We start from the raw sequence: 24,041 nt of genomic DNA on the forward strand, positions 1-24,041 counted from the left end.
GAGCTAAACTGAAAGAGCAATGAAAATATTAAAAGCGATATGCTGAACTAAAAACAAATCAAAAAAATAACGCTAAATGATTATAATGCCAATTTCAAATCAGAAGTCTTAGAGCATCCAGCAAAATGGATAAAATTTATTTCTTGCAGATCACTAGTTTAAGCGATGCAAAATTACAAAGTCTGATACAAATATAGCTATCTAACGACAGCCTGCTCTATCACTGACGATAGATAAATTTTATCGGCAAACTACAAAGCAAATAGTGTTGCAAAACAACCTATGAATAGTAGTACGAGGGTTATGGCATCATACATCTCCTAGGAATTCTAGAATAATACAAACTATTCTTTATTTATATTATCACATGAACGAACTCCGTAAAATCACAAGGGCAGCTCTAGATGATCACCTCAATATCAAAATATAACTTACATAAAGGGTTGTGAACCACTTGCGATTAACCTTTCTGGAGTCATTCAAACTCTAATACAGAAACTACATATTCCGTCCGTTTTCATTCAGATATTCTCATCTCCACCCCAAGCAAATCTTTCACCACTTCATAAGACACGAATGCAATTGCAATCGACGGGACCACCTAAAGTAATTAGCATTTCCAAAGTGAGAAGGTGACCAATACCAGCACTAGATTTGAAAAAAAAATATATTTCTCAGAAAGAGGAAAGGATAACTACTTTTACCTTTACTGAATTTGGGACCAGGCCTTTGTATAAGGCTCCAAACCCCTCGTATTGAACTGTCTTTCTGAAGGCATCAACCATTCCAGTATACTCAAGTGCAACCCTTTTACCATCTCCCGTAATAACTGTAGATGCATCTTTCCAACCAACCATCTGCATTCTTCGACGTACAACATCAAGAGGGTAAGCAACAGTCTGGCCAATTGTTCCAGCAACAGCACCACATGCAAGCCTCGTTGTCACACTAAGCTCATTGTCCTGAACAATTCCAAATGGTTTTTCTTTGATCAACCAGTCTTTCAGAGATTCATATACTGCAAAATTGAGACCCACATAAGGTACCTGTAGGAAACAGATCATTGTTAAATTTGTCAGATAAAAAATATTTTCACACATCAGAGATGTATGTGCAACAGTATCATAACAGCTACAAACTATTAATTGTCAACTAAAAGAATACAACACCAAAGTCCGATGGACAACCCGTTCTACCTTTACTTTGATTTGCATCAAGATAAAAGCACTGCCGAGGGTTATAAACTCATAAAGGTTAATGGTATATTCTTTTTCACAACACCATGTTACATTGCCGCATAACGTCTATTTTTGTGTGTGTGTTGGGGGGGGGGGAGAGGATTAGGACCATTGTGAAAAAACGCTGTGACGGTCATAGTTGCGGTAACAATCATGAAACAGCTCTCACAATTAATGCAGACAGTTTTGCGGTTATGTCAGCCTTTGATCACGAAAAGCTTAAAAATAAAATTGCAGTTCGGTAATGTGGACAATAATATGCACTATGATCAGCAGTTGCAAATTCACAATGCAGGCTAGGATCACATCAAATGTAGTCTGTACCCTGTAGTGCTAACTTGTGCTGTTGTGGTTGGAGATCTAAAGATAGTGGACGAGGAAAATGTTACAGGAAAAACTTTTTTTTTGGGGGGGGGGGGGGACACTGAATCTACTAAGTAGCAGGAAATGAAATAGTACGATGCTACATTTTTTGAAAGAAAGCTTGGATTCATCAAAACTGTAAAATAATCGACTTCCAAATCAGAAATCCTTTTCTAGAAATGACAGACATACTAATTTGGGATGTTCGGAAAAAGTATTTCCCTTTCCTAAAATAAGATAGGTTTGTGAATGGTTTTTTCCCTTAGTACCACAAAGCAAGCAATATACATGGGATCTTTCCAGCAATGTAAAATGTTTTAGTAAAAATGTGACGTGTGATGTATGTTATTATGTGGGGATGGAAAAGGCGACAATTATTGAAAATTTAACCATAACGTGAACCAATACCATAATTACCAGTTTCTTAAGAAATTACTACACATTCAACACACAATAGATTGTAAGGTAGACCAGTAGTGCTACAACTGACATGTAGATCAAAATATCAGGTTCAAAGTGGAAGGGAAATGCAACACACTACCACTTCAGATGGCACTACTGAATGTATCTAAGCACGTGCAAGGGAACATTCGATCATCAACATCTCATCACTAGTTGACAGTAAGCTATCTAACTCAATGCAAGTATGCAGCAAGTTGCCTAGTCAGATACACTCATTTAAAAAAGTAATCAGACTATTCAGATATTACTTTGAATACTTACCACACCGATGACAGAAGGAAGCCACCCTTTATACAAGGCGCGGGCACCCTCTTCACGGAAAACGGTTGTGAGAGCATGGTATATCCCTCTATACTGTTGAGGAGATGTCGCAGTCTGTAAAAGGATCAAATTATAATTATAAGTTGTTAAAAGAGTAATGTTATTCATAAAGGTAGGTGATAATCAAAAATACTCTGCTTCATACCTGAACAGTCAGTCGGCCTCGTACCATATCCATTGGATAAGTAGCTGACATGGCAATGATTCCAGCACATGCTCCCGCCCCAAGACGTAAAACAGGAGACAGTACAGCATCCTCTGTAAATGCAAAGCAACAACAAATCTGAATCTCCTCACCGAACAATTTATCATCATAAAATACATTGAATCCAAGGCGTGTTGATAAAAAGCTTGTATAAGCAAAACGCAATGAAATGTATCAAAAAAGATATGACGATGGAGTATGAATGACCACTGAAATTTTATACACAAGTTTAGAGTAGGTGTATCAAAACATTAAAACAAACTCCTAGTAATTGACTCCTCAGATATCTAACTCCTGACAATAAGTGCAAATGAGCTCTTGATTGGTTAAAGTTTGATTCAACTTGACTTCAGCTAAAAAGCTCTGGAGCAAACTTAAAACGTTTGCCAAGTTATATAGATACATTTGAAATTGTTAATCGTATTAATATGTTCATTGATGTGTATACATTTACTGACCAAAAACATATACATAAACACACGGGACATTTTTATGAAGAAAAGGAATGCATCAGATGATCAGAGATAAAGGACACAGTTCTGCTATAATAGGTTAGAATGTTAAAATCCTAAAGCCTTTTGCACAATTGCACCGTAACTGCTCTCTCTCTCTCTCTCTCTCTCTCCCTCCCTCTCATACATACTCTTTCTTGCATTTGGGGAAGTGGCTCTATCCAATGGCCACAGGCCCAAAGCAAATCAAAACCAAAACTCAGAAGTGATAGATCATACCAAAGCAAATCAAAATCAAAACCAAATTCCTTCCCCCCCCCCCCCCCCCCCCCCCCTCTTTCAATAATAACGGGTATTGTAGTCATAAAATTTTGTTTCAGTTCATGCATCATATAATTTGAATGTAGAACAGCAAGCAAATTATCCCACTCTCCACTATCAAAGTCATCATCATACCCATTATAATCTGCTCATAGAAGCTACGATTATGGTCTAAAGAGGTTAGATGACAATAGATCATACCCTCAAAGAATTTTCTTTTAATGTGAAAAACTCGATCTCTAATTTGTGCAAAAAAAAAAAGAAAAAAAAAGCCAGTTTTACGTCAGTAAAACTTAGCATCACACTGAATAAACTCTCAAGTGTTAAATATGTGAACAGTAACTTGGCTAGCCCAAAAGAGGTAAGAGCTGCAGCTTGCTAAGCTGAACTCAAAGCAAGATTTCCTAGGCCAAACTTTTTTAGCTCAATAGACTTTGATCTCAAGCTGATCCTACCCAAGATCAAGTTTGGTATGCTTATTTAGCACCAAACTGTTATGTCCATCGAGTAAATCAGTATTCATGCACAATTAGGAGAATTCAAATGACATTAAACCATTGCTGTATAAGATGAGGTCCTAATGTATGCTCTTACCCTCCCCCCCTCCAAAACTATCTAAGACTTTATATGTCACCTGTAAAAATAAACGAATCTAAAGCTGGCAATAAAACTCGCAAGATACAATCTAGTTAAGGTAGTCTATGAGCAGTATGGCATTTGTATGCAACAGAAAACGCTGTTGCTCATACCATTTCCAGATTGCTGCTGATAAAGCCACAGAATTCCCCTGTTTGATTAAAAACTGCGATCAGTAAATTCAAAGAAAATATCTTATGAAAATAAGACGACAAAAACAATTGATCTAAAAGCATTAGGCACCAAAACTTTTACTTTTTCACTAATGAACTATTGCAAAGAACCAAACCACAATATATCATATCTCCAATTAAAACAAAGAATGTATTTTAAAGAGCTTCAAAAATTCAGCACTCCACAAGTGAACATACACAAAAAACCTTAAAATATGCCCTTCATCCCTATGAGATTGCTACATTTAATCTCCTCACGTAAGAGCTTTTAGAAAGATTTATAACAAACACAATGGGGCAAAAGGAGTAATAAAAAGAATCACGATGTTAAGTGAGCACAGTTATGTCATTGAACATACTTGGATGCCTGCTCGTAGCTAAAGAACTTGACTGCTGAATTTGGAACTATACGAGCACAGTTAGTGCCGTTGCCTTTAAACAAACCACGAAAGCCTTCGGTTTTCCATATGTACTTCAATCCTTGAATTGTTCCGTTATACTTGATACTGTGAGGATTTTGAACCTGAAAAGCAAACCAACAAAGATTTTAGAAAAAATGCTTTATACAACTCATTTGTAAAGCCCACCATAAAAAACATAATATTCAGAACATAAATTCGAGAAATACACCTTGAATGCATTTAAATGACTACTATTGACATAATAAAATCATAATACAAGTATACATCATTTGAAATTATCAAAAGCTAACTTCTAGTTTTATACCCAAGAAAGTTATCATGTCTTCAATTTGTTCCCATGGATTTAATTCAGACCAACCATGGACGAACATCATATAACAACTTCAATGACTCACGCAATTGTGAGTATGTTATAGGCTTGCAATTGGAGGACAATTTCCAAATGGTTCCAACATAAGTTTCTAAGAGGAATAAATCTCATCATATACATACTCACATGCCAAACAAACATCATTTAACAATGCAGTAAAACACAAAACAAAAAGCCAACAACAACAATGTTAAAGTCTTGAACTCAACAACGCGATATCTCCTACATGAACCAAAACTCATCAACATGGAAAATCATAAACAAATATTTCACTTTATCTGCATATCTATTACTAATCGACAACTAAGAAAATCAAATCCACTAATTATTTACATTTATTTTCCTCCTCCATTCATTCATGCCTATGATGCTCCTTTTCCCCCCAAAAAAGCAAGGTTCTAATAAAAAAGCAAATAGTTCAATCAAGTAGGATGATAAAATTAGCTGCATGCCATACACCATTACCATTTATAGCATTTATATGTATAAATAAAAAATGGTGGCCTTCGCTAAGATATAATCATATAGCTCGATCAAGTTTCAATAATCCTTCAAATGTTCACCAAAACAACAAGAAGCTAAAATCAAAGTTATCTTAGTTTCATCATGCAAAAAGAACTATATACAATATAATTACAATTGAGTAGGATAGATGTTGTTGTACTCATGGGTGATACGTAAGTAGCATTGAGTCTCAAAAATATAGCACAACTAAAATGTAAAGTGGTAAGCTGGTAACTAAACTTCATGATTCACATAATCCAAGCACAAGTTACAACTTTGCAACTTCAGTTAATAACTGCAGCAAAACAACAACATTATAAACATGCCAAACTTCTGGACTAAAGTGACAATTGAACGATCACCAAAACTCACCTGCAGCAAAATTTTCAACCTTTCCAGAGGAGCAACGGCCGTACGTGACCTGCGGTGAATTAGATGAAAGTTAAATAGACAAATAGATGACAGTTTTTTATGAAAGTTAAATAGACAAATAGATGACAGTTTTTTTTGTCACAATAAATAAATTCGTAGAAACTGGTCAACCAATACTCAAATTTAATCACTCTTTTAAGAGAAATCTAAAACCTAATTAAAGAATCACTTTTATACAATCCTTAGAATCAAAGTAACATCTTCATCTAAAACTTAAATTCCACGGTCGTTTGATAATCAAATAAATTACTAAAAAAATATTCAACTGACTTTCCACTTCTTTTCTCTCAAACACATTACTAAACACTTAACACTACCATCTACCAAAGAATTGCACACATACAATAACCGAACAAAAAGTCGCAAAGAGTAAGCTAAAACATTTTAATCATTCATAATCATAACACAAATCACACACTTATAACACGACAATTTATTCACAAATTCAATTCAAGTTAAATCTAAACAGCACCGAACTGAAAAAGATCGATTTGTAGAAAATCTGCAAAGAAACAAAATAAAAGCAGCTCAATCTAACCATTCATGAATTGACCGAAAAACTCGGTATATTACGCCTTCTTTCTTTTGGACATTTAGTCGAACACTAACACTACGTCAAACAGATTCAATCACATAACAAAATACATCAAAAAATACGAACAAATACATCAAATTCACACATAATTAACACAGATAATTAACAAATATCACGCAAAACATTTTAAATGAAAATCAATCAAAACACTACCAAAATGAAAATTAAAAAAAGGACAAAACAAGCGACATACACTCCACCAGCAATACCACCAGCAGCAAGAGATTTCGCAATGCTAGCAAGCGCATAGCTAGGAGGTTTAACACCTTCAGTGGCAGCTTTCGCCTCTCCCGCTAAATTTACGATCGTCGAAACTGCTGCCTCGCCTCGTTGTTTCACATCTTCTGACGCCATTTTCGTTCTGCTCTGTAACTACAAAATCAACAAAAAAATCGACGAAGAAACCCTAGAAAACGACAACGGACGAAATCGAATATGTAGTCGTTCGTTAGATACAGGCGGAAGAATTGAGCATGCAGTTTCTTCGAGAAAGAGAGAGAAAAGGTGGTCGAAAGGGGAAGAAGTTTTTAGGTTACTCCATAGGAAGGAGAGAAATGAGAATAAGAGAAAACAAATGTTTTAAGAATGATATTGGATGGTTGCCGTGTTTCGGCGCTGGTTAAGCTCGAGGGGGCGTTTTGCGTTTTTAGGGTACGATTGGTACACTAAATAGATTTCGTTGGCATTTTTTAGTTGATTGTTGCAGTCGTAGACACTATAAAAGTTATATATTTATTTCCACTAAGATAACATACAATTAAAAAAATAATAAAAATATCTGATTATTGATTGTCAATTGATATATTAAATGACAATTCTTTATTAGTCTCTTTGCATTTTGAAGGTTACGTTTCGGATATATATTTGATATTTAATATAATAAAAAGATATTTGAATATAATTATTTGTTATGACTATCTACAATCTAAAAATTGAAACATATTGTTGTGAGATTTTATTAGGTTAGTGTTAAATATTGAGACTCGAATTATAATTGAAAATTATACAAAAAGTCAAATATTATCTTATTACAGAAAAAATAAGTTAAATGTCAAACGTAAAAAACTATTAAAAACTAACTCATATATTTCATAGGTTTTGGCTTAAAATTCATCTTTTTAGTTGGCTTAGAAGTACTTTTATAAAAACTTTATTTAGTTATTTAACAAATCAAAAAGTCCAAACCAAAAGTTAACAATAAAAGTCATTTGTCAAACAAATTCAATGTCTCATCATACTTGTTTTAGTACAAATAAGTGTACATGAGAGTGATATTATAAAAATCTATATTTTTCTTGCAGTATTCTAAAATTATGGATTTATTGGAACATGATTTGTTTTAGTAAAAATAAGTTTAATTGTAGAAGTAAGTTTAATTTAGTAATAAAACTTCATTAAATAAGTAAAAACAATTCAATTGAATAAAATTAAATTTAGATCGTAAAGTTATCAGAACCAACAAAAATATTCTTGCAAGCTGTTAAAAAGTTATCAAAAATCAAAATAAAGAATACTCGATCCAGATACTCTTTATTCTGCTAAATTTGTCCATATGTATTTGGTGAGAAACAAAAAAAAGATAATTTAGTATTTCATGAGAAAATATCAAGTGTGAGATGAGTCACGACCAAAGATAAAAAGATAACAAATTAAGTATGATAGACCAAGATAATTAAAGTAAATTTCGTGTCAAAAGAGTACTACTTAATTAACAAAAAATTTAAAGCTCAAATTTGAACTACATATATTGACTTTAAACGTGACTCGAAAGCTATGCCCTAAGAAAACCAAACAAACCGACCACTTAGCATTGAATTCAACATAAAAGTACAAGTCGGATCAAACTAAACTATGGCCTGATCAGCCTCTACTAAACACACTAAAATTTACAAAGACACGTGTTTGAGTTATATATTCAGTTATATTTTATTTAGATTTTACATACAAGGTTATAAGCATGTTCAATATATTCAATCGTATAGAATTTGATAAATTAAGGGTTTTAATATAAATTATGTAGTATATATTTAGTGTTTAAAGATACAAAGTTTTTAGAAAATATCAAAACTTTTTAAATTGCATAGGACCTTCAAATAATTTGTTAATCTTTACTCCATTTTTATCGGAGAAATATCATTATCAATAACAATTTTAAAAAGACAGATGGTATATATCAATTTTTTTCACGGTGCAACATAGTTTATGGTTTCTTTTGATTCGATTATTCGACATTGCAAGAATATTAATATTAATAACATTACAATTATGTCGCAAAATGGCTTGTATAAGGTGTCATCAGTCCAATAATAGATTAATAGCTAGAAGGTAAAAACAGTAACTTATGGCTGTAAGTCTGCATAGGAGGTTTTGAGCATGTTTAACATATTTGATCGTACAAAATTCTAAAAAATTAAGGGCCTTAATATTAAATTATATATTATATATTAAGTGTTCAAAGATAAAAAATTGTTAGAAAAATATCATAATTTTATAAATGGCACATAAACTTTAAAAAATTTGTCGTTTATCAATAACTGAGCAAGAAAGTAACCAACTAAATAAATAAAATAAATAATTAGAAGCATGAATGATTCCTTCATTGTTCATGGGTAATTGACTTTTTGGGTATCCATCACACACATGCATGTTGATGTTATGGAGGACGGGGGCACTTCTATAGTTCAACTCTACTCTATTACTATATTAATAAACTCGTATTAAATACGAAAATGTTCGATTTGATTATATTTAACTAAAAAGTTGTATGATAGCCTAATTTGAAGATTTTAAGTGTACTATGTACTATTTATGTTGTTATTCATAGAAAAAAATAGTGCATGTTTCAACTAAAAAATGTTTAGATTCTCGATTAGGGATGGGCATGGGTTAAATCTAAGTCGAGTTCAGCAAGATTTAAATCCAGACCCTAATTTTTTTATTGGACTCGGACTCGAACCCGAATCCGTAGGGTCTAAAAATTTTGGACCCAGACCATTAGAGTCTGACGGGTCTAGAGTGTGGATCTGGGTCTAGAATAATTTTTTTTTTTAAAATTTTTTAAAAAGTATATTATGAAGTACAATTTTTGACCATTCGCATAAAATTATTTAAACATTTTTTACTAACGAGGATCTTCTAATACTGTATACTAATTGAATGAAATATATGAAGTCTTTCAACATTTAAGTTCTTATAGCGAAATATTTATCAAGCCTTTAATTCTTAAAAATATAGATACAACGACCACATTTTAAATTACATAAACCGACAAAGTTTAAAATCATGCTGTAACGGCCCGGTTTAAGCGACCCGGAAATATCCGATAAATTACGGGGTGTTACACATGCAATGTTCAAATATATAACAAAATTTCAAATCAACAATTAAATACACATGATAGCTAATATATAATTTTTTGAAAAAAGATGTAAATGGGCACATGGGTCGGATTTGGGTCTCAAATGTTTAGACCCGGACCCTAAGGTCATGGACTCAAATCCAACCCGAATCCATAGGGTCTAAAAATAGGTGGACCCAGACCCTTAAAATTAGAGTCGTGTTGGGTCTAAATCCTTAAGGTATAAGACTCGTGCCCATCCCTATTCTCGATAAGGCATTAAATTTTCCGTTAGTATAACATTAAGCAAACAATCATAATTAATTTAATTAAAAATCTACTACTCCAAGAAGTAATTATATTTTTAACTAGATGATCACCATAAAGCACGAGACATTTAGAAATTATTATGCATAAATAATATAATTGTTACAAACAAATTAAATAAAAGTTAAGAAAGAGAACTATAAATAATAATTTTTAAAAAATCACAACAAAGAAAATTGAATAATAAATAATGATATTTACACATTATTAGAACATAATTGTTGATTATTCGTGCTAAGCACGAGCTATTTAATAATCACTATATACTAAATGTATGTATTTAATATTAGTTGATTACCCGTGTTAAACACGATATACAAAAAGTTATTTTATTAAAAATTAAATAGACTATAAATACTCTAACTTATGTAATAGAGTAGATACACAAGAAAAATGCATGGATAAATGCTTATTTTGATTTTTAGATTACATGAAAATAGAGAGTACTTGTAAGATAAGAAAAAAAATATATTCTTGAAAAACACAAAACACAAAACACAAAACACAAAGCTTCTCTCTCATTTTGACGTTCGAACAAAAAATCAATTTCTTACAAATTTCCAACTTATCTTTTAAAAAAACCTCTCTTTGAGATACCTTAAACTCCTATACCATATTTAGTTTTTAACACTTCTAATTATTCAAATTCAACTATACTTAAAACATACTCGCTTCATTTTCCCAATTTAGATTTTAACATTATTCCTAACACTCTTAATTTGAATTATTCCAAATATATAAATTAAATCATAGTCAATTGAGATCTTATTTGATTCGTTATAATGCAATTTATTAATATCAACTTTTTATAATTTATAATTATGCAAAAATAAGATGCATTAGGACATCGATTAATATATTTGACAATGTGCACAAATTAAGGGAGACAAAGATAGCGAAGTCATCATATCATATCATACAATAATCTAAAGAAAGACCCCTTAATTTTAAATGACGTTTTTTCAATGACTGAGTACTTGGCGAAATATAATCAACTTAAATTGTTGATATAATTTAATAAATTTCCACATAGTAATATTTGTAAATATAAAGAAGAATTCTAACATAGAAAAATTATCAAATTACAATTTTATCTCATTTGTCATAGGAGACTTTTCTTTTAAACGCAACATTTATTTCTGGGTGTTGATAAATAGGAATAGTGTATGAAAGTCATAATCTTGCAAATGACAACATTTTATACACCTTCACTTTGTTGCTCACCTCATTTGATTAACTTTAAGCCTTTATAGTTACGCATTTCATTTTTAATCGGAAAATTGATATTAATAATCAAACCTTTTATCCATCCGTTGTGAATATTCCCACCTTTAGATTATTTTTTAATAATCCAACCTTTGTCTTTAGTTTGCTAGCAATATTTTTTATCTTTTAATTATTCAACCTTTGCCCTTAGTTTGCTATCAGCATACCTTATTAGTATGCTGACAGCAAACAAAGAGAAAAGGTTGGATTATTAAAAAATAATCCATATATAGGTGGGAGATTATTCACTGCAGATGAGTGAAAGGTTGAATTATTAATATCAAATTTTCCTTTTTAAAAATAATAAGTTTATTTATTTTTGTTTAACCTCTTTTTGTCTTTGCTTCGCAATAGAAGACAAATATTATTGCTATTAGCCGCTTAGCCGATCAAGTTATCTATCAACCTCATTTAGTAAACATTTTAGTATATAGAATAATGACTAATAATATACAGTATAAATAAAGAGGCATGCTCAATTTAGAGGTATTAATAAATAGAAGATAAATCTTGAATAGAAAATTTATTTTCAAACTTACTAAAATCATATATAACATTCCAACACATATAAAGGCAAAAAAATGTATTTTCAATCTTACTAAAATCACATATATTAATCTAATTGGTATACAGATATAAATCTCCTTAATCTTAAATAGGCAATATTAATAGTAATATAGAATTGCAATAGCATGCATTAATGTATAGTAATCTTGTCCTGAAAGCGACAATAAAGCTATAAGAAAATTTATGTGAGAAGCTAATTTAAGCGGAAAAATATTTTACCAGAGACTGACACTTATTATTAGATGGTCTTTGTTTTAGTATATAGAATGATGGGTACTTTCATTACTCAACGTCTCTCCGGGCTAGTTACCTAATCAATCACAAACTGAATAGGATTTAGTATATATATGTTTTAATTGATAGTGAATGGCATTATCACTTGGAGCGTTTGGGAGCGTTCACAGCAAATCATTTTAATTAGACAAAATTAGCTTTACTATTCAAAAAAGATATATGGAGTAGGGAGTATCAACCAACCAATTAATTTTATAAATTAACCTTTGGTTTTTATATTATATCAGATACCAACTCAACTAAAAATTTAAAGCTAAAAATTGAATTACAAAATATATTATACAATTTTTAAACACCTACTTTTAAATAAATTTTTGCACCTATTTTAAAATTTTAAAAGTCATCAATTTATTATTTGGTTGAATAAACCCAATCAACTATGAGTAATAAACTTTAATTCTAAGTTTTAACCATCACTCATAATCAAACTTGTTAAAGTGAAGTGACTATTTATTACTAACATGTAAATTGTTTCGCATCAAAAAAATTAAGAATATTCATCAATTTATTATAATAAATTACATGAGTAGTTTATGTTAATACTAATTAGTTTTGTAACAAACTCATTTGAATTAATATATATGTGGCTGGATATATTTTCGAAAATATATAGGTAAATAATAGTTATTTAAGAAAATAGTAAATCACATTTATATAACCCTATTTTATACTCTATGAGGGCTTTTGAAATTTTTATTTTATGTTTTTCTTACATAATTTATTTTAATATTATTAATTTAACCGTTATTATTTAGGATTTTCTATTATATCTTATACTCCTTTGAGTTCTCAAGCTCATTTCACAAATTCTATCAACACTTAAAACAAACAAATGAAGAACAATAGTCGGTACTAAAAATAAGCTAATAAATCATACATGACGCGAAAACAACTAATACTTCTAATACAAACGCATTACACATCAAGCATGCATGCATTATATGTTCGGCTGGTCAATCGCTAAAAAAATTATTATTTCTCTCAATAATTACACTTTAATGATAAAAATTTCCAACCTGAAAACCCCACAAACTGAATTTAAAACAATATAATTATTCACAACAACGGTCCAAAAGTTTACACCACAACCACTAATTTATATAAACAAAAAGAAATTTAAACGTCTATATGATCGAAAAATTAAATCAAAAAAATCATTCTCCACTTTCAAAAAAAACAACAAAAAAAGAATGAAGCAAAATCAAATTGAAAATTCAAAAACAATTCCAATGATATGGGATTGTGGAAGCCCTTTATATGATTCTCATGAATTAGCTTCTTTATCTCTCATTATTGAGCGTCATATGAGGGCTCTACCGTCGTCGTTGTCGTTATCGTCGAACAGGTCGTCGTCGTCATCTACGAGCTCATCATCGTCGTTGTCGTCTTCGTCATCGAGTTTTGATAGGTTAAGATCTGAAGATTCAAGCTTAAAAGCTAATGAAGATGTGGGGAAATTATGTGATATAAAGGGGAGGGAGTGGAAGAGGAAAGTGTTAGATTGGGATGAAATGAGTAAGAAGAAGGCTAATAAGAGGATTAAGGTTAGTGGGTGTTTTAATCTTAATTATAAACTTTGGAAGAAGTAATTAATTATAAGAAAGTTGTATATATAGAGAAATATGAAGTACATTTGTGTACATGATTATCTCTATGTTTGTGATTTAGTTTATTCTTAAACTTTCCAAAAGTTAACGTAATCCGATCATTACTTGTTGGTGAATTTTAGAATTTAGCTTTATTTGCATAAGCTATAAAACTGGTATTTTGCGGATACTAATAAGATTAGCTGATTCGACCATTCGATCGGCACTCTGTAGTATATTCGATGTTGAAAAAATTTAGTTAACTAGAAACGTAAAGGATAAATTACCGTTTTACAAAAATAAAATGTATTTATAATTAGTAATTTGCATCAACAATTTTGATAATTAAATAGTTTACATGATGAGTAGATATAACTAAATTCCGATTCATTTAAGCCATAGTAGCTTATTCCTAAGTCCAAACAGTTGTGTAGCAAACAAGTTACAAATCGACAAGTAATTTGCTAATTGCTAGTGCATGTTGGTTAGCGGCCAAATTGCTCAATATTCAAACATTTTAGGGTTAATATATTAAAAATGGAAATTTGACTTTTAATAAAAAATTCAACATAATGAAGAACCTTTTATTCCGGTTGCTTTTGAGTATTGACAATTCTATCCATATTAATTTGTTGCATTGTTGTTTTGTTCATTTTATGTTTTTATGAATGTGATTTAATTGATAAATTTGGGCATATAAACAAGATTTATATAAGAGACTAGTTAACTGCACACAAATTTAATGAGGTTTCATTCTAAAATGAATTGGTAATAGAAGGAGTAGCCCAACAAGTATACATATATTAATCAACCTCTTTCTAATTTTTCAATGTGTGATCACATGTGAGTTATTTTTTAACATTCCGCCTCACATGTGAACTCATTTTTTAATTGAGTGGGAACATCATTCTTTTCGAACCCGTGTATTTTTTAATGGAAGATCGAGATTTTTTTTTTCAGTTGATCGGTGTTCATCGGTTCTTATACCATGATAAATTTGGGCGGGTACACAAGACTCATAAAAGAGCAGACTTGACTGTATACAAACCCGATAAGGTTCATTATAAAATCAATTGGTATTAATTTTGAGGAGTAGCCCCATCAAATATATATGTTAGTCAACATCTCTTTAATTTTTTGAATTGGAATCACATGTGAGTTATTTTCCAACAACAATAACGTGTATGATCGTACTATTTTTCGGTGATCCTTAAAAGTTTAATTGGAAGAGAGGAAAAAAATTGTGGATAAAAAGAATGAGAGAAAAATTATAGATGACTGAGATGTGAAGAAAAAATTGGTTTAATTATCAATTAAATTAATAAATGTCCCTTAAATGAACATTATAAAATAAAACAACAATAAAATGAGTGGAACGAAAATAGTACTTCTGTCATTCAGTGTCTCCTAAAAGATTGGAAAAAGGTCCTACACCCAATCAAGTCCTTATTGAACCCTACTCTACGACCTACAATAAGGCTAAGGGTCCAAACCCTAAAGATTCGGGTTTAGGTTTCGACTTTTGAAATTTAAAATCTTAAGGATCCAGCATAGAGATTAGAGTTTAAATTTTAGACACTTAAAATCCACTTAAGAAAATATATTTTAAAGATTTGGGTCTCAGTCGGAATAAGAGTCGGGTCTAGATGCAACCCCGACTCTTAAATGCCCATCTCTATGAAGAGGGACGAGTATATATGAATTGAGATTATTTATCAGCAAATAATAGACAAACTCAAGAGAAAATAATGTTTATTCGACGAATTATGAGAGTTTAATAACATAGTTTCTTAAATTTGCTACAAAACTAAAAGTATAAAATTTAATGGGAGTTAAGACAAATAGATAATGTATTTGAAAAATAATAAATGAGAACTGAGATGTGTTATGATTTAAGTAAGTATTACTTTTTTTTAGATAAGATTTCAGAGCAATTCTCATCTAATATTTTTCTTTCCTCAGCTTTCTTTATGAGGATTTTTCTCGAGCTAAAGGATTCTTTGACCGCATCCTCTTTTATAGGTACGAGTTGTTGCATTCCTTTCCTGCCCAGACCGACATACCCTAATTATAATTCGTAGGACAAAATACACTGAATAGGATGATGATGATGAATTTTCTCAGCCTTTTATGTAATAAAAAAGACAATGAATTTATGGATAAGATTAGTATAGCTAGGATAATGCAAAACTGCTTAGTACTTTGAAGTTTGAATGTTTTAGCATCACTAATTTTGACAGAATTGTTTAAATATCATAAACATGGCTGAAGATATATAAGTTACTAAAAAAAATTAAATCATAAAATATAATTATTCATGAGCTAACTAAAACAACATTAATTCCTTTAACAAGAACAGCTCAATTTTTTTTCAAGGACAAAGTCAACTTCAATTACAGTATAAATCCACCTGTTATTGACTGGAGTATTTAATTAGCAGTTATCACGAAGAAAAATTATTTAGGGTACGATAATATTCTATACGAAAATTCATCCTTTGAAGTTAAGAGATCGTTATACTTTTTTTTTTTTTTTTGGTTTTTGGTTTGTTAAAATTTTGTTTCATGAAAAATATATTTATCACTTTTTTTTTCAATACTCATTAACATATTTGATTAATTTTCTTTTAATATTATCAATATAATTTAAATAATCTCACAATTTCTTAATTTTTAAATTTTTGTGTAATTATGATAATTTCTTAGAGATGAAAATTGTAACTTAGTTACAAATTAATCACGTTTTTTTGTTTGTGATAAGAGTAAAAACAAGTTTGATTATGTTGTTTTTCAATTTACTTTATTTCTAACTAACAAATTGAATTTATTCAAACTTTGAAATTTTTACTATTGAATTAAACTTATTTTCAATAAGTGTCTATAATATTCTCTTCTTTAAATCATTTACTTTTATTGAATTAATTTATATTATTATTATTTTTTGTTGAAGTAAACATATTTGCAATGAACATAAATAAATATTTCCTTTAATTTGCTCCTTATTATCTACTCCTTTTAATCCTAAAAGCTATCATATAAAATGGTCAATAAAAACAAACTCAAAGAAACAAAATAGTAAGAATCATTCATTTGTGAAAATACTTTATAAAATAACTCGATTTTCAACCGAGAAATAAAATAGGTTCATGGCTGATCTTTATGGATAGAGAAAGAAATGCTTAGATTTATCAAGTTTATGGGGTGCTTCTAACAGGAAAAGAGCTACTTTTGTGAGAGACTGTCTCTCAGTGAGACGACGATCTTAAAACAAGAAGTCCATATATATAACATTGCATCGAGATAGAAGAGCACTTGTTGCCTACAAGCGAAGCCACATGGGTGCCAATAAGGGCCCAACCCTTGCGATCTATATCCACAGCGGTTTAGATTTTTAGTTCGGTCCTTGTAAATTCTTTAATTATACATTGCTATTATTATTTTATATGGAGGTATTTTTTTTGGCCCTCTACCTTTTATTTTTTGGCTTCCTATAGCTGCCAATCCTACTCCCATAGTCCCATGCATGTTCAACTAACATATTCTATACAACAAACAACCTAATTAAGCTCAAGTCTAAAATATTTCTGATATTCTGACTTTTTATGTAATATATTTATCTATTTTATTTTCAGGTTCAAGACTTTATTTTTCAATTTCATCATTTGATCAACTCAGACTAAAACAACACGTTTAAACGTTTATTAGTCAAACGTTTGGTGCATAAGTGCATGGCGTCAGAAGAATTTCCAAGCTTACTCAAACAATACGCATCGTATAAGTTTCTCAACAACTTAAACGGTGTCGTTTAGGATGACAGTTGACATTTCCTGGGATTTTAGTTGACTAATTCTTTGTTCCCTCCAAATTCATTCTTCGAGAAGAGACTTCTTCAGCTCTCTCAACAGAGTACTACCAATTACCATATTCGCATTTTCTCTCTCCTAATAAATTCAAACACCATAAATAAAGGAAGAAATTCTGAAGATTTCCAAATTTTGTTCTTCTTCCTGACAAATATTGGTGAATTTTCTTCTTCTGGGTAAGTTTCCTACAAAACTTTCTTGTTTTTAGATTACTCCAAAAAAAGCATTTTGTAATCTTTGTCTAGATATATTAAAAGTCAAATGCTACAAAAAACGCAATCTTATTGTCGTTAGCAAACATTAATGCAACTTTCACATGAATAAAAAGTGCATGTATATATAATAAGCTATGTTGAATTTTTGGTGCATTTTTAAATTATGGGTTGGTTTTTGTTGTTCATTTTATGATTGTAAAAATTACTGGAAAATTGTGGTAGTTGATGTCAGAGATTCGACTGGTTCGTTGCCCGAAATGCAATAAGGTGTTACCAGAGCCTCAAGTGTGTACTGTTTATCAATGTGGTGGTTGTGGTGCTATGCTTAAAGGTAAGTTTTAGCTTAATTTCTTGTTTGTTTTGTGGTGCACATATTATGTTTGTTGAAATGTCTGACAATTATTTTGGGGTCTTTTTTTTGTTGATATAAATGAATGAGCAGCTAAAAATAGGTCATCTGAAAGTGGGAATTTGGTGAATTCTGATACATTTGTTGACAAAGGGATAGAAGGAGAAGAGGGGATCAAGGATAGTGGTGAATTAAGTAAAGAGGATATTGTTCACGAGGGTGGTTTTGATATGGATAGTAGATCACCGGCCCGATCCGCATTTGTGGTTGTTAATAGAAGAAAGTTGTTAGTTGATGAGAAAGATTTTGCTGAGTTTTATGGGGATTTACCTAAGTCACCTATGAGGGATAGGTTTTTGAATGATCTTGGTTCAACACCTCAAGGTTCGAGAAATGTTAGCCCTTCACCAACGAGGGGGACGGGTTTGGGTGATGGGAATTCTGATGGGGTTGGTACATCACCAGCTAGGTCGAGAGATGTTAGCATGTCGCCTATGAGGGAGCGAGGGAGTAAATCACCGATGAGCGTGAGAACGAGATATGTTAGCATGTCTCCTTTGAGGGGGGCTAATGCTGCTAGAAGATCACCTGTAAGGTCAATGGATGGAGACATTTCCAATAAGGAAGGTTTTATATCTAATTTCGATGAGAGACGGGTGAAAGAAGAAGAAGGGGAAGGAGTGAGGAAGGAAAAGATGACTCCTAAAACTTCATTCAATACATGGCTTCCCGAGGATAATTCTTCTAAACCATCTAATGATGATTCTTTAGGTAGAAGAAGAAAGCAGTGGAGAGACCGAGTTACTGGTGATGAAGCTGATCGAATTAGTGAAGGGAAAGAATCTGTTTACGCTGATGAACATGGGATGACATCAGAAGGATCGATTATTGATGATCCAATTCACGGAGGGGAGTCTAGTAGGGAAAGATCAGACAGAGATTTGAGGTTTCGGGATGACTATGCTGGCGGGTATGGGAGATCCAGGGCAAATGCAGATCAAAGGTTTGCTGGGAGTGACGGGGATGGGTTGTTTCACAGAAACTTAAGGGTGTCTATAGAAAGTGGGAGGAAGTCGGCGTCTTCAAGCGCACTTGATGCGTCTGCAAATTATCATCTCGATTCCATTCATAGTTTTGGTCGTTCAAGACACAGTTTTGAAATTCGAAGAGGACCTGCTAACATGCACTATATGGAGCATCGTGAGTTCCTTCCGAAGTACCAGGGATCTATGAAGCAATATCCATCAAAAGAACTAAGTCATTCGGATGATAATCTGTTTTCTTCTTCGGGGTTTTATACAGGAGCTGATGATCATACAGATGATCTGAGATACAGACGAGGATCTAGGCAGCGGTATTCACCAGAGAATTATATGCCAAGGCGTCCATACTTAGATCATAGACCTGGACTGGATTATGAGATGAAAAATACATCTAGCCCTTCCCCTTTATATGATGATCCATATGCAAGCCATGTGAGAAGCGCATATCGCTCTAGGAAACAACAATTTTCACAGCATGGGATGCCAGGCTATGTTGCTGGGCAGTCCTTGGATTATGATCGAGATTCTTTCATGTCATATCGAATTGGGATGCATAGTCACCATCCTGCTGATATGCAAGGCCATGATTTGCCTTCTTTTGCGTATCGGATGGCTCCTATTCCAACTTCCCATCCAACGTCCAGTCGTAGTATGAATCTTGAAAGACCTGATCCAAGGGCGTATGATCCTCGAGTGGCCCAAACCAATCCTCGAGAACGATCTTCCCACCTTGCTCCACGCCATACTAGGAGAGTTCAGCTAGCTAACCAGAACAATCGGGTTTGCCTACCAATTGTTGGTGGTTCTCCATTTGTAATATGCCACAAATGCTTTGAGTTACTCAAATTGCCTGGGAATTTCATGACTAAGCATAAGAAAGAGTATCAACTTCAATGTGGGGCTTGCTCTTCTATCATGTCATTCGATCTTCAAGACAAGTCTTTTGGTGTTGTTTCTTCACGGAAGAAAACAGATACCGTCAAATCTACTGGTGGTAGTGGTGAAAGTTTCAATGAACCTGGTCCTAGACATACTCGTCGTGAAAGCTATGCTGCTACCAGTACAGGTATTGGATCCTATGATTTCGATGCACCAGGAAATAGCTTCCAGACTACAGAGTCCGAAGTCATCGAAGCTTCTAGAAGGCAGAAATTGAGTTCAAATGTTGATGATAATGCTCGAGCTATTTCTCCATCATCTTGTTCTTCTAAGGAAGAGCGGGTTTCACGCAGAAGCAGCTGTCCCAATTCTTCAGAGCTGCCCTTGATGAACCGTCCTCCACCTGGTTCGCCTTTGCGCGAGCATCTGGATTATTCTAACCATTTCATCATTGCTGGAGTAGAAAATGAACGAAGTTATGCTGGAAAAGAGAAGCAAGTTCTTGAAACAGATAACTCTCAAGATAGCTCTGTGGTAAATCCAGCAATTGCCTCAGAGACTGAATTTCACTCGCATGAGTTGTCTGACTCTGGGGATGTATCAGGAGAATACAAAGATAGAAGTAAAGATAGACGATCCTCGAGCCCTCCTTCCTGGAAAGCCTTGGCTTCGAAATCTGGTCGTAGTTCTCCTGGAAAAAGTGAGGTATATGTCAATGGTCAGCACATACCAATTCATCTTGTTAGAAAGGCGGAGAAGCTTGCTGGACTTATTCAACCAGGAGAATACTGGTAACTCCATTTTGTGCCTTCTAAATGCGTTCATTTATGTATGTATTAGAACTGTTATGCTGACTATTTAATCTTATTTGGACGAGAAGATTGATCATGTCCTTAATTTGATGGGGCAAAAGATCTGTAGTGCTTTGGTTTCAGATTCTTATGGACTATATTGGACTGACTCATTAAATCATGTGCACTTCTTATTTACGTGAGGTTGCAGACTATGTTACTCGGACTCTTTATTTTGCTTCACGTACCCGTGTCCTATCCTTGATTCTCGGACATTGGTATGACACTTAAGACACTCATTTTAGCCGTAAAATTGAATATTTAGACGTATCCGGCACTAGGACTTGTACTAGCATCCGACATCAGTAACCGAGTCCAAGTAACATAGGTTTTGAGATGTGGTTTGCTACCAAGGGGCAATTGAAGTAACCTCTTTGTTTTCATTAACAATGGTAACATTACGTATATATGGCCCTAAACCCCGCCTAGGTGGGACCACTTAATGGTCTTGGCCCTCTTGGGGTAATCTAATGGAATGTGGAATAGAAGATTGATCCTAAGTTTCTCACTTAACACATTTCAAATGACATTCCTCATTTTAAATTTGAATTCCATTACAGGTATGATTATGTAGCTGGTTTTTGGGGTGTAATGGGCCATCATTGCCTTGGAATACTTCCAGTGAGTTTATCTGTTACTTTTGCTCTCTTTTTCTTGCATCAATTTGATTGGAATTAAGTTTGCCAAATTGTTAGTTTTTAATGAGGCATCCTTGTTTGTCATGCAGCCTGCTATTCAAGAATTCAGTTTTCCCATGCTAGAGAATTGTTCTAAAGGGGACACTGCTGTTTATGTGAACGGAAGAGAGCTTCGGAAAAAGGATCTTGATTTACTTGCTAGTCGACAACTTCCAATTACGAGGGACAAGAGATATATCATCGATAAATCTGGGAAGGTTTTGGAGGAGCAGAGCAAAAATTTCGTTGTTAACCTTGGAAAACTTGCCCCCACGTGAGTGTTTCCGAAGCTTTTGTTACCTCAATTGAGATTATTCATGGTTACTTGCATATGAATCAGATTAAAAACTATGCAGCATTCAGTATTTTAAAATGTGGCCCCATAATTCTCTCGGCTTTCCATTAATCTCACCTCCAAACCTCGCCTAGACAAGAGCCTAGGAGCTTGTTAGGCGCAAAGTAAGTTGTGCGGGTAGCTGTTACCCGTCTAAGTAAAAGCCAATTAATAGCATTCTTTTTAATATTTGAGCGGTTATGTTTTTACAAGGGTAATGAATAAGGTTGTGTTCATCCTACTCTTCAAACCCTACCTGAGTGGAAGCCTAGGTGGGAGCCACTTAATAACATTGTGGTAATGAAATGTTGTTTTAAGAGGTGATGAAGGCATGTAGTAATATAGCATTGCAATGTTAGATTTGGGCCATTCTACTGTATTCTGCAGTAATAGGTGCAGAAACTAGTCATGTTCAGGTTCAATAGATTTGATTCGTTTTAAGTCTCAAAAATTCATTTAGAATTTAGATACTATGGCTGAGAGCCTGACAATATATCCTCTTAGACATCCAAAGTTGTAGTCAACCTAGAGACATTTCTTCCCGTCTTAAGAGATGGTCAATTTGTCCCACTCATCTTCATCATCATCATCATCGAACCCAGTGTATCCCGCCATAGGGACTCTGAGCAGGGCCTGGGGAGGAAACGAGGCGGCAACCCATACACATAATAGAGGATGCGGCCAAAGAGCCCCTCGGCTCTAAAAAAACTCCTCAGAAAGAGAGATACCTGTATTCCTCAATTCTTTGTTACTTAATTATACGTGAAATACCGAATATATTTATCAATATGATAATGTGTACTCATTTGTCCCTCTCGATCATTTTGCTACATCTGTAACAAAAAGCTCTCACATTGATTTTCACAATGTAGCAATTGGGAGGGACAAAGGAGTACTCATAAAAGCTTCAGCACATTAGTGTCATTGCCTACTCTTTATTTTGTTCGAGTTGTGTGCATCTAACTCTTTTTAAATTCCGCATAAACCGGAGAAAATTTATGCCATTGACGTAACAAAATATTGTTTCTCGTCTCTACTAACTTTTCCCCTTTTGTCGGGTGTTCTAACATATCAGTGTTGAGAAGAGGAGGCAAGGATTTGGTATGCGCGTCCCAGAGGAGTTCATGGAGTAACAGTTTTCAAAATATGCACATTTGGTATTGCTGACTTTAATTGAAGTTGAAGCTTGAAACGTGAAAAATACCATGCTGATTGTTAGAAGTCATTGTTTGTCATCAAGCTGTCCAAGCTTGATTTGTAAAGTAAAATGTATTCAAACAGATTTTCTGTGTATATCATTGATTCATTCATTGTTGTGCTGTATTTATAGTTTGCAAAGTTTTCAGAATTTTAAGAATAATTTGCGAATCATAGCCTTAAATGTAGGTTATTTTTGCGAATTACAGTTTCAATTTATTTTTTTTGCGAATTATAGTTTCAATTTAACTTTTTTGTGAATTACAATCACCAAGGTATCAATGTTTACAACAATCAGGTCAAATTACGAAATTTTAACCATTTAACGTTGTTTTATTAAAAGTAAACATAAGTGTTATATTCATTTTAGCTATTCATTTACTAAAACCACTCACAAAAGTATAAGATTTTTTTTTTACACTTTTTTATAAAAAAAGCCCTATTAAGTAGTGACAGTAAAAATTTATAGGTAAAACCACTAACTTCAATAACCATTTTATCTATAAACCTCTAAATCTCTAATGATATTGGAGTATATAGGTAAAACTGCTAATGAAATCAACAATTTTCACTTATGAATTGTTAGTGTTATTAGCAGTTCTTCTAACTTTATTAAAAAAACTTAAATTTGTTCATTTTCGTAAGAATTATACTTTAAAAATATTTTTTGTTTTCTTATTCAAGTACCCCTTAATTTAATTGGAAACATGATCATTGTGAACCTAGACAAGTTAGACATTTGCCTAGGGCTTAAAGTTAAGGC

General features: G+C 32.7%; 2 protein-coding genes across 3 annotated transcripts; one reads left to right on the top strand and one right to left on the bottom strand.

Annotated features, from left to right (window-relative positions):
• Nucleotides 1-108: 108 nt before the first annotated feature.
• On the bottom strand, nt 109-7,170 carry LOC130801512 (mitochondrial adenine nucleotide transporter ADNT1-like). The gene is made up of 8 exons (XM_057665379.1): nt 6,688-7,170; nt 5,840-5,888; nt 4,531-4,694; nt 4,112-4,149; nt 2,530-2,642; nt 2,325-2,438; nt 705-1,046; nt 109-601 (listed from the first exon to the last, which is right to left on the bottom strand). The coding sequence occupies exons 1-8, from the start codon at nt 6,846-6,848 to the stop codon at nt 518-520; spliced, it is 1,065 nt and encodes a 354-aa protein (XP_057521362.1). The 5' UTR covers nt 6,849-7,170; the 3' UTR covers nt 109-517.
• Nucleotides 7,171-17,544: 10,374 nt separating this feature from the next.
• Nucleotides 17,545-23,478, top strand: LOC130801589 (uncharacterized). Of its 2 annotated transcripts, none has more exons than XM_057665466.1 (6): nt 17,545-17,909; nt 18,171-18,279; nt 18,391-21,010; nt 21,631-21,691; nt 21,798-22,021; nt 23,157-23,478. In XM_057665466.1, exons 2-6 carry the CDS (start codon nt 18,174-18,176, stop codon nt 23,212-23,214), a joined length of 3,069 nt encoding a protein of 1,022 aa, XP_057521449.1. In that variant the 5' UTR covers nt 17,545-17,909; nt 18,171-18,173; the 3' UTR covers nt 23,215-23,478. The 2 variants fall into 2 exon arrangements, with proteins under 2 accessions (XP_057521449.1, XP_057521450.1); XM_057665467.1 differs by having other exon boundaries at nt 17,722-17,909; nt 18,181-18,279.
• The last annotated feature ends 563 nt before the right edge of the window (nt 23,479-24,041 follow it).

This window comes from Amaranthus tricolor, chromosome 15, assembly GCF_026212465.1.
Source record: "Amaranthus tricolor cultivar Red isolate AtriRed21 chromosome 15, ASM2621246v1, whole genome shotgun sequence".
Classification (NCBI taxonomy): Eukaryota; Viridiplantae; Streptophyta; class Magnoliopsida; order Caryophyllales; family Amaranthaceae; genus Amaranthus; species Amaranthus tricolor.